Raw genomic sequence first — 16,483 nt, 5'->3', positions numbered from 1 at the left:
TTTGTTCAGCAACAAGGAGTGAAGATCTTTGTCCTGCTTTACAAAGAAGTGGAGGTAGTGATGGGTCTCAATAGTGAATACACGAAGAAGACACTCATTGGGCTTCATTCAAACATCAAGGTGAGTCAAACATTATGTCAAACATTGTAAAACACAGAATCATAGACAAAATTGACTGAATTACAGAGGGGACCTGTCTTTCCACATCAGCTTCTCAATACCCCACCACAGGTGGTTGACTAGTACATCTACTCATGTCTAACGTTCCATCAAAACACATCACGCATAACACAGGGGTGCCCGGCATACCCACAACCTCCAGTGACAGGAATAGCATGTTACTTAGATCATGTTTGCCAAAATCCTCTCTGGTTTCATGAGAAGGATCTGTAACCCTACAGAGTTGGTCAGGTTGTTCCTCGCTGATCGTCTTTGTAAGAGCCCTGGGCTGTGAGTTTGCCTCCTCCCCTGGTGCCATGGAGCTTATATGGCAACACAGCGCTGCGGTATTCATCACCATAGCACCTCTGGGCAGCGAGGGATTGACGCACAGTCACATTATTTTATTGGAGTGATGGTTGAGTCTGGGGCAGTGGAGTGACACTGGGAAGTGGCTCGGGATCCACACCCCAAGGACACGAGCGGTAGAGCAGCTGGATGGAGGTATTCCTGGGCCCTGGTGGTGTAAAATTTCTGCTGGGGGCAGTGTCCTCTGGAGGCTCCACCAAAACTGGCAGAGACACAGCTGTAGATGTTTGAACCTCGACAAAGGTTGACACTCTGTATCTACGTTGTGATGCTATTCTTGGTCTACGTTGAGTTGTATTTAAATATGTAATTTTTAGGACATTATTATTATTCACCAAAATTGTATATTAGGCTTCATTAAAATATGAGTTACTTAACTTTCAGGGTGATTTTAGAAACTAGTTAGTGTACTGCTTATAGAATTCTATGCAATCCAGTATAGAAGCACTACGAAAAGATGTAAACAATGCTGGTTCAAAAGAACTTCCTGTTTGAGTTGTATTTAAATATGTCATTTTTAGGACATTATTATTATTCACCAAAATTGTTTGTTAGGCTTCATTAAAATATGAGTTACTTAACTTTCAGGGTGATTTTAGAAACTAGTTAGTGTACTGCTTATAGAATTCTATGCAATCCAGTATAGAAGCACTACGAAAAGACGTAAACAATGCTGGTTCAAAAGAACTTCCTGTTTCAGTTTAACACTACACAAATGTTTAAACAAAATAAATCGAGAAAATTTATAAATCTCAAAATGTTGAATATATCGCTGCTGTTCTTCTGAAACCTTGTATCTCCATATTTTGTGATTTTTCGTTTTTTGCCATTATTATTAGTCACCTTTTGTGTTTGTCACTGGGTTTTGCAAATATCTTACCAATAAAAAGGATTAAAAAGTGCTTGTCAACTCCGACAACACAGTATTTAATCCTTTAAAAAGTACAGGGTTTTTTCCATTTCGTGAAAAACTGCTAATTTGGACATCTGAGGTTTTGGATTTAATTATATACGTAAGATTAAAAAAATAAAAATTGAAACTGGAAGTGCTTCTGGACCAGTGTTTACATCTGGTGAAGTGGTCTATACTGCCTACCCTTTTTTACATAACAATAAACACTTTAAACACTAATACGCTACACTGTTATCACTTTTCCTCAGTGTAAAATGAAACATCTTGTTATCAGTTGAGAATTAAGTACTGTTATTTTGTTTCTTTCAGTTCATTTGTTCAAAAGGAAGTCGGGTGCATTGCCTTGTAAAACCCAACCATTGTGTTAAAGTAACCCAGAAAATGGTTACAATATATTTGACCCAACAATGGGTTGAAATAACCCACCATTTCAGGTTGAAACAACCCAGCATAGGTTAAATAATAGTTGGTCACTTTTTGACCCAGTGCTGTGTTGAAAAACAACCCAGCATAGGTTAAATAATAGTTGGTCACTTTTTGACCCAGTGCTGTGTTGAAAAACAACCCAGCATAGGTTAAATAATAGTTGGTCACTTTTTGACCCAGTGCTGTGTTGAAAAATAACCCAGCACTTTTTAGAGTGCGAGATACTGTGGTGTGCTGTCATTTTATAAAGTACATTTGGTAAATTCAGTAGTTTATTTGGGCATCCCAAGCATATACAGTAGAACATACTTGCTTCTGCAGCAATAGTAGAAACAGAACGGCAGAAAAAAACCCTCCATTTTCATTTTTATTAATAAAAATGTGTCTTGTGAGATTGAGGAATACGCACCTGATGAGCTGCCCGTCTCTATTGACTGACAGGTCATCCGACACCCCGATCACATGCCGTCCACAGCACTGCTCTGGGCTCACCATGAGAAGTCAGTGGTGATTGACCAGTCGCTGGCTTTCCTGGGAGGCATTGACCTGGCCTATGGAAGATGGGACGACTCTCAACACAGGCTGACTGATGTGGGAAGTGTCAGAAGAAGCCCACAGCCCAGTCCTGCTCTGTCTCCCAGTTTTACTCATGTAAGATCAACACTGTCATTATTATCATTTATTAATTGAGTTCTACAGCAACACAATGCCCATATAAACTGATAAAGTTTTACAGTTCATACGGAAATGCAGAGTAACATTTTTGTCTTTTTGCAAAGTAAGAAATGTGTGATCATCAACCTAGTCATTATTAGTTGTATTCAGTTAGCAAAAGAAGCTTCCATGTCTTAGATCCTAACAAATCCCAGAATTTTTGTATTCCTTGAGGGATAAAAAGAGAGAGTAGAGTGTGGATCAGAAATAGATGATATCACTGGCTGTTAAGTCAGACTCCTTCACTGATGCGTAAGTGAATTGGACAGGAAAAACTTCTTGTAAATGTGACCCATGGAGAGCGGTGGTCCACAGTGGCCTTGCGATGTTTGTCAACATCAGTGTTTGCCATGCTATTGCCAGCTGAGTGTTTCTGATATCTGTCAAAGATCTCAATGGGGGAAGCTGACACGCACCAGACAGCTGCCCACAAAAGCTTCATCAGGTCATGTGCACCGATACATTACAGTACAACAGTACTATCAATATACTGAATGTCACTACTGAATGTGTCACATACATTCATACGTTTTTTATATGCACACTGTACATTTATGAAGGCAGAAGCTTTTATCCAAAGTCACTTCCAAGGTATACCCTGGGATCCAAACATATGACTTCTGCATTGAAATTGTTGTAATTATCATTATTTAAGATGTGGAAGTGACATTTGTTTTTTCCTGAAAATGGAATAAACATGACAGAATTCTCATGTAATGATATAGACACACTGCCGGACATTGTTAGCTAACAAGTCAAGTGTCCACTGTTAAAGATACACTTATATACGTATATGCTTAGCATGTTAAAGGGATATTCTGTCACCATTCACTCACCCTCCTGTAATTTCAAACCTGTATGACTTTCTTTCTTCTGCAGAACACAAAAGAAGATATTTTGAAGAATGTTGGTAACCAACAACGGCGGTACCCATTGGCTTGCATTGGTTTTGTGTCCATACAATAAAATAAATGGGTAGCGCCGTTGTTCGTTTACCAACATTATTCCAAATATCTTCTTTTGTGTTCTTCGGAAGAAATGACAAGCAGGTGAGTAAATGATAACAGAATTGTCATTTTTGGGTGAACTGTGCCTTTATGTGTTGTAAAGGGATCAGAGTGTATAGTGAATGATACAAACATTGGTAGCTAACCTAAATTTGAACATTTTAAATGTTCTATCTGTCTTAACAATAGTGATAAAAAGACAGACTGCTTTTCAGCTGTAGAGTTGCAGGGATTGATTTTGTGGCTGATGATTTGGGGCAAACGTAAAATTGCAATTATGGAGCATCTGGGGCACTTTGAAGGGCCCGTGGTTGATAATTCCAGCCCTCCTCTCCGGGTCCTTCCTTTCTGGCCCCCAGAGACTTGCATTAAACATAAAGGCTCTGCATGGATGAGTGAGTCAACAAATGACGGGCCACTAAATGGGAGCTTTATTTCTCCTGTATGCCACCTCTCCCGTCCCGCTGCCTACCTGCCTGCCTTTGTGTCATTAAATATGGGTCCGAGCTTTTAAATAAACATGATTTCAACCCTTCAGATGAAGGCACTTATTGCGTTTGTACTAAGGGGCTTCCCTTAGCATGCTTGACTGACTGTATCTATCAATGCGGGGTTTCTCAACTGTAAAATCTTTGCTAATATACATGAAACTGTTACAGCTGTTGGTCTAACCTTTCAAAACGTCTCCTTAGGAGCACGGTGATATTTGCACTTAATAAAATTATGCCCACCAGGAGAATAGGGCTCTGACGTTTGCCATTTGTCAAGTCTTGGCCGCTATGATCTCCGTGAGCCATTAACTCGCACGCATCAGAGGGAATTTTACCCTCTTTATGAATCCACGCAACACGCAGAGTCACTTACACTAACGTTTAGGTTGTGGTTTCCTAAGGCAGATGCCATTACCACTCGCTGCGTACGTTAGACTGACAGCTCAGTATATCAGCTATAAACATTTACTGTCATGGTGTTCGTAGTATGTACTTCATTAAAAATAACATACAAGTATACTACATAGTACATTTTCTGTGTTTGGATTGTCAGAGTGTGTATCCATGCTTTTTGGATGATATTACCCACAATCCTTTGCACTACAGAGCTAAATGACTTGCAATTCTCGGTTGACTTTTTCAGCAATGTAAAGAGTAAAGTTAAACATTTTATCTACTTTATAATCTCCTGGACCTGTTTGACATCTTTTTTAAAATCATTGTGTTTTTTGTGATCCTGTAGCAGTCAGTGGCCACAGTGGATGAGGATGAGGAGATGAAGTTTAGCGCGGTGGGTGAAGGGGGAAAAGTAGGAGATTTAGGCTCGGTGGGGGATCCACAGGAGAGCAGTGGGAGCTTCAACCTTCCCATGATGGAGGAACAGGGAGAGACCAACACGAGCCTCACCCTGCCCACAGAAAGACTAAAAATCCCCTCAGAGGAGAAGAGTCGCAATAGTCCTGATGGATCTGAGTACAGTAAGAGAAATTTAGCTGAATAAATGTGATGTCAGGTTGGGAGATATGTTTGCATTTTATATACACAACCTCTTTTTATTATGTGTAACTAACATAGACAGAGCAGGGCCCTGTCTGAACTTGAAGATGGAAAATCTGGCAACCATTTTGTTCAAATGATTTGTTAAAATTGCCCAGTGACATTTGTTCTGAGAAAAGGTTTTGCAACCTTTGTTGGCAGATAGTTTGTTGTCTAATTCAATGACGTACAGACGTTTTGCATATGTTGGGTTTGTAAAAAAAAAGAACAAGTAGCATGTTTGATACTCATTGATTTTGCTACTGTCTAAATGCATTTGTCCAGAAAAAAAATCTTTGAACTGATGCATACATACAGAAACTGTGTTTGTGTGTGTTCTGTGTTTAGAATATTACAGTAGCAGGAATAGTCTTAATTCCAGGACACAACTGGCTCGGGAATGTTACACCAAGAGTTTGTCCCTCCATTCAAGTGACTCATATTATCTTGGGCTGCATCACTCTCTCCCTCTGCCTTACGGTCAGTACATAGAAACAGACAAATTTGTTTGACACATGAAACCATTCATACTCACACAGCCAAACCCATCACTTTCATTACGATTTGACTAAAAGACTAATTATGTTGTGACAGTCTTATCTTAGAGGTGTCTGAAGATCTCTTAAGATTGCTATTTGAAACTGATATATTAGAATATATTTCGCATCTGTTTTAGAGACCAGTTCCCTCAGAAGTTACTTCGGCAGTGCTGAACTCTGTGGAGAAACTCGTTTCTGGCATGGCAAAGACTATTGCAACTTCATTCTTAAAGACTGGGTCAAACTCAACAAACCTTTTGACGGTATGTCGCACTTTACATTCACACTGAATTAAACACCATTCTAAGCATTGCTGCAGTATGACAAACCACAGCTGAATTTTGATTATTTTACAAAAAACGGCATAAAATCAAAATTGAAAAAAAAATATTTTTGAGGAATACTGTAGTGTTTTTTATAAGTGACTTATCTGTGCACTTCATTGGTGTTTTTTATTCATGCGCTCTCGTAATCTTTAATCAAAAATGTTGATCTCCTTCCCCCCCTCGAAACGACTTCTCATCACTTCCTGTCACGAGGAATGGTGCGAGGGCAGAGCTTTTTCATGGGAGGGTGCCGATGGTGAGACCGGTGGGAAATAATTCACGATTGACTGCAGACCTGCATTCAAATCCTGTTAGCAACGCCCATCTTCTGGGAAATCAAGTTACGCCCTACATTTTCTCTCAATTCAGAAGCCGTTTACTTGGCAAATTTTCATTTCAAATCAGCATTTCTAGATGTGTTGCGGTCATTCCAGTCCAGTGTTCAACAAAATCAAACCTCAGGAGTGACATAAAGTCATCCAACAGCAATGTGAAAGACTGACAGCATGACAAGACACATGAAAATGTGACAGGAATCAATTAAGGTTATCACATAAAACAATCATTTTTGAACTTTTCCTAAATACATGTAGGAATATTACTGTTGTATTGCTTAAAGGTGGATATCAATGTTTTTTCTTTGCAGTATTTGAGGTCTGAGCATCTTTTCTGTTATTTTGACCTGTCTCTCCAGTTTTTTCTCCAGTTTTTCTCCAGTGTGGTAGAACTCAAACAAAAATTATGATTTTTCCTAAACACATACTAGTACATTGTACTATTGTTCAGTCTCTGAAATGGTCTTTTATTTTTGTACCGCGGCTGTATGTCACGATATGGAAAAGAATATGAACATTACTTCCATTTCATGACGACTTCAAGGAATTTCGAAAATTTAATTTTATAATTAAGTATTATAAATGTATTATAAATTTGGCACTGCATTGCATTGTATTGTATCATTAACATAAATGTCGGGAAAAAAATGAACGGATTGTGTAATGGCAGAAAATTACCAGCACATTTTCCTTTTTTTTTAGTGTACACACATTCATATTTTTGCCATTTTTCTTTGTTAAATTCCTTAATACAAACTAACAAAAAAAGACGAAAAAACAAGACAAAAACTGACAGCTATACCACACACTCTGGTGTCTTCAGCCCAACCATCAAATGAATCATAACTCTGTAGCGCAGGACTGAGGAACAAACAACATTGAAGTTGTTTCTCTCATTCGGGCAGTCGGTATGGGGTTATTTCTCCATCTCTATTCTTTCTCGAGTGGGAGATAACTCTATTTTTGCAACTCTGCTTTGTAAAACTGAAGTCCTGTTGCCACACATACAGTAGTGTCAACAGGGTGGGACACAGCAGGAATGGAGAAGACTGATAGATATGAATACGATGGTGTGGATTGTCAAAGCTTGTGAAAGAGAAAGGCCGCTCTGTGATGGCTTCAAAAGGGCTGTAGGTCATTTCTGAATGATAACATGGCTAATGTTCTTGGATGTGTGTTGTTTATTTTTCTCTTGCTAAGATTTCATTGATAGGTATAAGACACCACGGATGCCCTGGCATGACGTCGGGGTGGTGGTTCATGGGAAAGCTGCGAGAGATATTGCGAGACATTTTATCCAAAGGTGGAATTTTGCAAAGGTAGGAATTTTCCTGTATTTTTCCTGAGCAATAACACTTTTATTTCTGGAGTTTAAAGAGTAACAAGACTGATGAAAATAATAAATGTTAAGTCGCACTTGTTTAGAATATGACTATCAACCATATAGGTTTGAACTTTTTATAAGAAGCACCGCCTCCATTCAGAGCCCTAATGCTGACTGAAGATCAGAGAATACTCATGAAGGGTTTCAAGTCTTTTGGACAAACCATCTTTATTAGCTTGAGCTTAGCACCCCCTGCAGTTGTTCTTTGTGTCCTGTTCTGAATGCCATCAGCATTCAATGGCCGCCCACTCTCAGCCCCCTTTTAGAGCAATTAGAGGTCTTTTTACTTTGATTGTTCTGTAATTGAATTGGTTTGAGGCCTGTATGATTTCCTTTGGATTATGCCAGTCATATTTCAGGCTTGGCTACCGATCAGACGCTCGGCTGGTGAATAATTAAAGGAGAGGAAGCCAGGTGTGTGTGTGACAAACAAAAGGCAGTTGAATGCCTCTGATGAGGTGTTTAGTGGAAATGAACATTTACGCCTCAGAGATAGACTAGTCTCATTTATATCCTTTGCTGTTGATTATGGAACATTCACAACAAAGAAAGAGTTGAAAAGAGAACTGATCAGTCAGTGATTTGTGTTGGAGACGTTATGAGAAACATGAATTGTATTTTATTTTGATGATGACTTCAATTTTGTATGATATTTAATAATCTTATACAACTAATTATATTTCATCTCTATGAGATATGAAAAATGTATAGGCTCAGAATTGGCTCTTTTGTAGCTCAGGAGATTTGATCGAGTTCTCAAGGAAAAATGAAGACAAAAACTTTATAGTATGGAGCTGTAAAATAATGTAGATCGTATAGATAAAATAATCTGGATTTGGATACATCTGAGGAAAAATGTTTGATTTCATATTGAAATCTTCATTGGTTCTTCAAGATCTCCACGAAGCTACAAAAGAGCAACATCTGAGCAAAAACGTTTTTCTTTAGACCTGTATCCAATTGAACAGCTCGTATCTATTATCAACATATCAAATAGTATATCTCCCTGATAGCACACATACATCTGGCTTACGTCTATTCGACGTCTGCATTTACATCTGCAATACATAGTTTGCTCATCTGCAATACGCCTCGGAGACGTCTGCACGTCTGTAATACATCTGCTAAAGATCTGGAGATGAGGAAAACATCTGCTGTGTTAAAACATCTGCTAAACATCTTAGAAAGAGCAGCTTTACATCCATTCTAAATCATAAACATCTTACAGACATCTTCTAGAGGTCTATATGATGTCTGACAGCAGACGTCTCCGAGACGTATTGCAGATGAGCAAACTATGTATTGCAGATGTAAATGCAGACGTCAAATAGACGTAAGCTTGATGTATGTGTGCTAGCAGGGTGTGATGTCTAATTTTTTAATAAAAATTGCAAAATAGACGTTTCATCGGCAACATAAACAGACGCTATGTGGCCCAAACGTAACGTCCGGTAGACCTCCGCAAAGAATCAAAAACTGTTGAGTAGTTTTAATTGAATGTAATACAACGCATATACAATAAAATATTAATATAAATTGATACTATAAAATAAATTCTAATAACCAAATATAGACCAGAAGTTAACTTCGGGCCAGGTGCGTGCGTCTATACAGAGTGTATTTAAAATAGATATATGTGGTCCACACTCCGACCATAATGATCACACATATGACACAACACTGTAAGTTCCTGAAACTCAAATGAACTGAATTAGTTCAAGTCCAGCTTTCTTTTTAAGAACTGCGATGATTCAGACATGTGATTCACTATCAAGGTCACTAGAGTTACGAGTATCACTTGGGCATCTGCCAGCAGCCCTTGAGCAGAGTTAATGTTAGTTCTCCCTCATCAGGGCTCAATGGATTTTAATCAACACATTACGCCAGTTGTTAATTGCCTGAGAACCATCTGTTTATAAGCACACGGCCCAGATTACCGCTTGCCCACGGTGTAAACTGACATGGCGCACAGCTCGCTAATTTGCACCGCGAGCGCCTTCTTCAACAGGGGTGAAAACGTCAAACAAAATAATACTTCAAAAAACTTCACTTAACAAATAACTTTTTTACTCAACATGAGAGTGAAGGCCAATTTTGGTACATCTAGAATGTATCAAATACTTCGAAAACATAAAAAAGATCAAGAATATTCTTGCGTCCGTATGCAGATAATTGGTAGAGGATGGCAACACAATTCCTTTGTTTGCTCGGAAACAAAGCTTGTCTCATGTTCAAACGACATTTGAACCCATTTGAAAACAGTCTGAGTATAGGACAATAGCCATTAAAAACCCAGTTTCAGAAAAACTTTGCACACTCACGGCCATCAATTTATTGTAATCAGCAGCACTGTCTAAGACTAAATTCAGCCTCAACAAAGTCCTTCATCTCTGGGGAGTGGAGGTGGCAAGCAGGGGTTGATGGTCAGCCCAACAGGCTATCTGATGTGGCACAGTAATTAGCGCTCTTTAGGGGTGTGATTTTGGAGTCAACTGTCTGATCCCAATCAACTCTCCTTTTATTTGCTAGTTGGTGAAGAAGCGGTCGGGGGCGACGTGCTACCCCTACCTCGTGCCCAAGTCTCTCTCCGCACCCATGGTGCCAGCCGAATATGATGGCAAATCCACCCGGGGTAACGTTCAGGTGAGAAATCCACATGTGGATTCATTGTCTACGTGTTTGATCTCAAATCAGCATTGTTTTAAGAATAAGAACATTTTTGTCCAAATGACAAATCTGAAATTAAATGTGGTGTTTTTTCTTCCCCCAAACAAATAAAAAAACACAAGGTTTTGAGGTCTGTGTGCCAGTGGTCTACAGGCTCAAAGGTCCACGAGGAGTCGATTCATTTAGCTTATATATCGGCCATCCAGAACAGCAAACACTTTATCTACTTAGAGGTAATGCTTCAACATAACATAAGTGATGACGTCCTCCGTTAAAGTTCACCCCCCAAAAAAACAATTCTGTTCTCATTTATTCACCCTCACGTGGTTCAATACCCTTTCATGACTGTTTTTTATGCAGAACACCAAAGAAGATATTTTGGGAAATGTCTCGGTGGTTTTGTGTCTAATCAATGGAAGTCAATGGGGTCCGATGTTGTTTGGTTACCAACATTCTTCAAAATATCTTCTTTTGTTTTCGGGAAATGAAAGAAAGTCATACAGGTTTGGAATGACACGAGGGTGAGTAAATGTTAAAAGAATGTTTGCTTTTTTAAATATTAAGCTTAAAGGGATATTCCACCCAAAAATGAACATTTTGTCATGAATTACTCAACCTCGAGTTGTTCCAGACCTGTACATTACGTTGTTTTGTTGAACACAAAGCAAGATATTTTAATTTCTGGGTCACCATTGACTACCATAGTAGAAAAAAAATAAAATGGTAGTCAAAGGTGCATCAGAACTGTTTGTTTTGCTAAATTCTTCAAAATATCTTTTTTTGTGTTCAACAGAACAAAAAGATTTACAATAGTTTCTTCTACAATGGTAGTCAATTATGCTTTATACATAAATGTATACAGGTTTGGAACAACTTGAGGGTGAGTAATTCATGACATCATTTTTATTTTGGGGTGGACTAACCCTTTATTAAACAGTAAGTTTATTAGTCCATTTTATAGGTTGCACTTTTAAATAGACTAAGGTCCGGTTTCACAGACGCAGCTTAGTTTAAGCCAGGACTAAGCTTTAGTTGAATTAAGACATTTATGTCGCTTTTATAAAAATACCTTAGAAGAATACATTACTGGTGTGCATCTTGAGACAAAACAATGGCACTAACATATTTTAAGATATTTCTGAGCAACTTATATTCAGTTAAGACACGTCACACATTCATTTTAGTCTGGGACTAGCCTTAAACCTCGTCCGTGAAACCGGGCCTATGTGCTAGTATCATTCATGTGATATGTCTCCTTAACATCTTTCTATCTCAGAATCAGTTCTTCATCAGCTGTGCTGACAAAACCATCCACAACAGCATTGGAGATGCGATCACAGAAAGAATCCTGCGAGCGTATAGGTGTGACCACGACGATGCTTACATGTGTATACAAACATACAGTAAACATTAATGGGAGGCTGTAACTCAATCTATGGCTCGGCCACAGGGAGAAGAAGACGTTTCGTGTCTATGTGGTGATGCCTCTGTTGCCTGGCTTTGAAGGTGACATCTCATCAGGGGAGGGCCAAGCCATCAAAGCAATCATGTACTTTAATTACAGGTAATAACCCTCCAAACATGCGTCTTCTCTAATCACCAAATTGCCACAATTAAGGAGAAAAAAGCAGCCCGAACGGGCGCTTGCAGTAAATGACACGTGTGTAATGTAGAAACAAGAGATCCTGCTCCTCACACGCTGCAAAGAGACAATTACAGCCCCAGCCTTCAGTCTCAACACTGGCCTTGATACCGTAAGAGAAGCGGAGAAGCGTGCTGTGGGGCTCAGGGAGGGATGTGATTGGTTTGTTGAAAGGGAATGGAAAGACACGTAATTGGTGAAAGACAGGAAGTGTTTGGCAAATGAAAGCTGTCTTTTTTCGTTACAGGACAATGTGTCGAGGGGAGCACTCGATTGTTGAGAGGCTCAAACGTGTGAGTAAGTAGACCTGTAACTGTATATACTGTATATACAGTGGGTGCTGAAGTCTGGTTAAATGCATTTTATATTTATTTACATCTTGTTTGTGTATATTTTTTCATTGCCAACATAAAAAATTGGGTGAAAAGTTGGATTGAAAATGTTAATCAGATGATCCATCCCAGAGAATATTGCTCAGTGTTGCTTCAGTAGAAGCCTGTACTTTGGTATTATTTGATTAGCATATTCTGAATCATTTATTTGAATTCATTTTACATAAAAAAAAAATGCTTCTGTAGATTCAAAATGATAAAACTTTCTTTGTATTTCCAGGTTTATTTATCATGCAAGACTCTACTATATAAAACTACAGAACACTACAGATTTGTTAAGACCACGTTGATCTTTACGCTCTAAAACATTCAACTGTGATTTACTCAATTTTTGGTAGAACAAATTACACTGGTAAAAAAATGTTTTATACTGTTTAAATTGAGTACATTAAGTTCAAAAAACGAAGTAAATCTGAGTAACTCAAATATTTCTATTAGAATTCACCAAAACATGAAGTGTATATTAAAAATATAATTTGTTAATTAAATACTTATTTCTTTTTCATATATGTCTCACTGAAAAAAATCAATGAAATGATTTCAAAAGATTTTATTAAGTTAATGTAGCTGTTTATTTACTAAATCACTGGATTCTTTTTTAGAGTGATACCAGAAAATCTGAAGCAGTATGTGTTGATTGTATGCTGTTGTTCTGATTATAATTCATTATAAGAAAACCAAAAGAATTGCCCGATGTGTTTATACATATTTCTCAATGCAGTGGCAGATTGCTGGATCAAGTACATCTCATTCTGCGGCCTGCGCACTCATGCTGACCTGGATGGGCGTCTGGTCACTGAACTCATTTACGTGCACAGCAAGCTTATGATCGTGGACGACTGCACTGTCATTATTGGTCAGACACACTGCCCACAGAGCACATGCACAAAACCATAGTAGAGTCATTCTAAGGAAAGACTTTCTGACAGAAAAAAATGAGTACTTTGAGACTAGAATTTAAAAAATCAAATCATAAGGAACGTGTCCAACCCATTATTCACATCAGCGGTGAACTACATTCAGAGTTATTTTCATATTTTAGTAGAATTATTTTTATTTATTTAGTCATTTAAATAAAATGAACTACAATGTATACGTAAATGTAATGAATAATACTGTTCATTATATCATTAGTATGCAATGGGGACCTAAGAGGACTGAAAGCTTTTAGTGGACTGTTTTCCATTACTAGCAAAAATGTATTGTGTGTATTCAATATATTGTTGTGTTATATTATATTAATGTGAATAAGTTTTATTCATATTTATTTATTTTTCAAATCAAGTAGGCTGTACAGCCAAATCCAATGTCTTTGCAAAACATGACCTTGTTTATTTTGTTCACGTCTCTGCCACTTCTCACCACTAGAGTGCACTGCAGCCTAAGAAAAACACTTGTAGTGCGTATGTGAGCAGAATAACAAACATCAACAGATGTTTATGAAAGGCATGTCATGCCTGTCTCCCCACCACAAATCCATTATTAAAATCCAATTTAACGTCGCTTAAATCCTGTTTGTCTCTATCAATTCCAATTATCCCATCATCCGTAAAAACAGGTTTTGAAGAAGACAAGTGAAAAATGTCACTCTTTAGCCTACACTGTGTCCTTGAGGCTCTCAGGAGAGGTCACTCCCAAATCCAGATCCAAACCACGTTCCTCACACTTTACAGGCAGTAGCCATGATAGTGCAAAGCGAAAACCTGATGTTAAGAGCAGTCATTTGATAAGTGTTTGTGATTTGTAGGCTCGGCAAACATCAATGACAGGAGCATGCTGGGAAAGAGAGACAGTGAAATGGCTGTGATTGTTGAAGACACAGATTTCCAGCCCTCTGTAATGGATGGAGAGGATTATCAAGCTGGCAGGTTTGCTCTGTCTCTGCGAAAAGAAAGCTTCAGGTTTGCTTTTCACATAGCTTCAATAATATTTACATGTTGCACAAAATGGACACTAATGATTATGACTTCATAAATTATAAACACATATTGTTATCGTTTCCATTGCTATAATACAAACAGTGGTAATGTGATCAAATGTAAATCTATCTATAGTACCCAAAGGATAAGGGTTCGAATCCCTGGAAAGACAATGTTAAAAATGTATAGGTTGAAGCCTCTGCTTAATGCATATAATGTAAATGTAATTCAAATGAATTCCTTTACTTTATGTATTTCACATTGTGAGATGGCTATGTGTGCTCTGTTACATTACAAGCTTTAAAACGGATGTGTGAAATCTATTTCTCATATTTAAGGCTTGTTCTTGGCTTGCTGGGAGACTACAGCATAGACATCAATGATCCCATCAGTGACAGATTCTACAAGGAAATCTGGATGGTGACCGCTGCCAAGAACGCTAGTGTGTATGACAAGGTAAATACAGTAATCAAACCCCCAAAGGGTAACAGCCATAGAAAAGTGCACTGGAAAGTCTACTGGCGCTGACCTTCCTTATAAAAAGGGCTCCCAATAGCCCTTGATTCATTCCTAGAAAAGAGCTTCCTTTAATCACTTATCTAAGAAATGAGATTAACTGACTCGGTCAATACAGCGAGACGTTTACCGATACATGTGGACTGCTTGAAGCAGCATTTTGCCTTATCATTAAAATGACTGATTCACCATTAAAATGCTTTGATTTTTGGCGTTTTCAGGTCTTTAGATGTTTGCCCACTGATGCAGTTCTGAACTATAAGATTCTGAGGGACTACATGTCCCAGCCCTGCATGGCTACGGAGGATCCTGCCCAGGCCTGTGTGGAACTCAAGAAGATACTTGGCTATCTGGTCCAGTTCCCTTTATACTTCCTCTTTGAAGAGAATCTCTTCCCTTCTTTCAACTCTAAAGAAGGAATCATGCCTATTGAGCTGTGGACATAGGACACTTTGAAGTGAACCTTTGAAGGGTATTGATGCAAGTCATCTAATGTGCTGTCAATAGCATGCATACTTCTGAGGAACCCTTAGCATGAGAACTACCTCTGTTGCTGTCAAGTCTCAGACAGCGTTTTGTGCTTAAACCTTCTACTATATTTTTTGTCCTTGCAGGAACTCTCGTCAAATATACATGGACAATGCAGCTGCTGTTAATAATTAACCCTGTTCTTTCTGTAAATATGTTTTTATATGTTCATACTTCTTTTCTTCTGTTACTGCAGATTACAATGGACAAAATATACAAACTAATAACAACCTGTTTACGTAATATCACAGACTTTTAATTTAAAATCACATAATATTTGTAAATTGCAATTCCATTTTTACAAAATATATTAAGCATATTATTTCAATTATTCTTGTAATTTAAATATCTTTAAATATCCCAAACACATAATACATATACATTCACTGTCTTGTCATAATATGAGCAAGTGTCTGCATGTTATAAACTGTGAGTCCTCTCTAATACAACACAAGATAACAGTGAACTTAACAAACATAATACGCTTATAAATAATAACATATTGTGAGATGCTGACATGAAGACGAACAAAGTGAACTGTATGGCTTTGGTTAGGTTCACATGAAGCTAAGTCTATATCTTTAACCTTTATATTATAAACAATTTTCAGATTATTAGACTTTTGCATTAAACTTCCTGAGAACACCTACAGCATCTTTCCCCATGACGTTCTTAACCATTAACATCTTAAATCTCTCAACAGAAGACGGAGCTAAAACAAATCTAACATGTCTTTGAATCTAAATACTGTAGGCAAAAGGTGACTAAAATCTGGGTGCAGGTAGTGCTTTAAGCAGCATAGAAGCACCTACTGTACCTGAAGCTAATAGAAAAGATCATGGCTTATCTAAAAAACAAATACAAACATAAACAATCTTAGCCAGGTTTCCGCTCCGTCTGCATAAACTGTGCGCACATTGTTTTGCTTCAAATATCAATGAGGTCATCGCCGCTTTCATCGCTTTCCACAGTGAGTTGTCGGGTCCACCACTTTTTGACTTCAGACCCTGAGGAGGCTTCTTCCCTTATGAGGTTCATCTTACACACCATGGACTTTATGCTCGTGCGCCCTGCGGAAGCAACACAAGGCGCTATTACAAGAGTCACGCGCAAACCACGTT

At 38.2% G+C, this 16,483-nt stretch overlaps 2 protein-coding genes across 10 annotated transcripts in view; one reads left to right on the top strand and one right to left on the bottom strand.

Annotated features, from left to right (window-relative positions):
• Window positions 1-15,487, top strand: part of si:ch211-168k14.2 (phospholipase D1) — a 31,436-nt gene extending 15,949 nt beyond the window's left edge. For 4 of the 6 annotated variants that reach the window (XM_057335756.1, XM_057335757.1, XM_057335755.1 and 1 more), the window contains 15 exons: window positions 10-120; window positions 2,309-2,518; window positions 4,822-5,056; window positions 5,463-5,594; window positions 5,791-5,916; window positions 7,515-7,633; window positions 10,228-10,341; window positions 10,488-10,598; window positions 11,642-11,727; window positions 11,816-11,929; window positions 12,255-12,304; window positions 13,121-13,255; window positions 14,147-14,300; window positions 14,657-14,774; window positions 15,056-15,487. In XM_057335756.1, coding sequence (XP_057191739.1) covers window positions 10-120; window positions 2,309-2,518; window positions 4,822-5,056; window positions 5,463-5,594; window positions 5,791-5,916; window positions 7,515-7,633; window positions 10,228-10,341; window positions 10,488-10,598; window positions 11,642-11,727; window positions 11,816-11,929; window positions 12,255-12,304; window positions 13,121-13,255; window positions 14,147-14,300; window positions 14,657-14,774; window positions 15,056-15,280 — 2,040 coding nt within the window. In that variant the 3' untranslated portion in view covers window positions 15,281-15,487. Of the gene's footprint in view, window positions 1-9; window positions 121-2,308; window positions 2,519-4,821; window positions 5,057-5,462; window positions 5,595-5,790; window positions 5,917-7,514; window positions 7,634-10,227; window positions 10,342-10,487; window positions 10,599-11,641; window positions 11,728-11,815; window positions 11,930-12,254; window positions 12,305-13,120; window positions 14,301-14,656; window positions 14,775-15,055 lie in introns of those variants that run through there. The other 2 variants (XM_057335759.1, XM_057335758.1) reach the window with 2 other exon arrangements.
• A 172-nt stretch (window positions 15,488-15,659) lies between these two features.
• Window positions 15,660-16,483, bottom strand: part of nalcn (sodium leak channel, non-selective) — a 79,307-nt gene continuing 78,483 nt past the window's right edge. For 2 of the 4 annotated variants that reach the window (XM_057335752.1, XM_057335749.1), the window contains one exon: window positions 15,663-16,432. In XM_057335752.1, the coding sequence (XP_057191735.1) occupies window positions 16,290-16,432 (143 nt within the window). In that variant the 3' untranslated portion in view covers window positions 15,663-16,289. Of the gene's footprint in view, window positions 16,433-16,483 lie in introns of all 4 variants that reach the window. The other 2 variants (XM_057335751.1, XM_057335750.1) reach the window with 2 other exon arrangements.

The sequence above is a fragment of the Triplophysa rosa genome, linkage group LG6 (assembly GCF_024868665.1).
Source record: "Triplophysa rosa linkage group LG6, Trosa_1v2, whole genome shotgun sequence".
In the NCBI taxonomy this organism is placed as follows: domain Eukaryota; kingdom Metazoa; phylum Chordata; class Actinopteri; order Cypriniformes; family Nemacheilidae; genus Triplophysa; species Triplophysa rosa.
The sequence above is the reverse complement of the archived record's forward strand: the minus strand, read 5'-3'. Positions and strand labels throughout refer to the sequence as shown.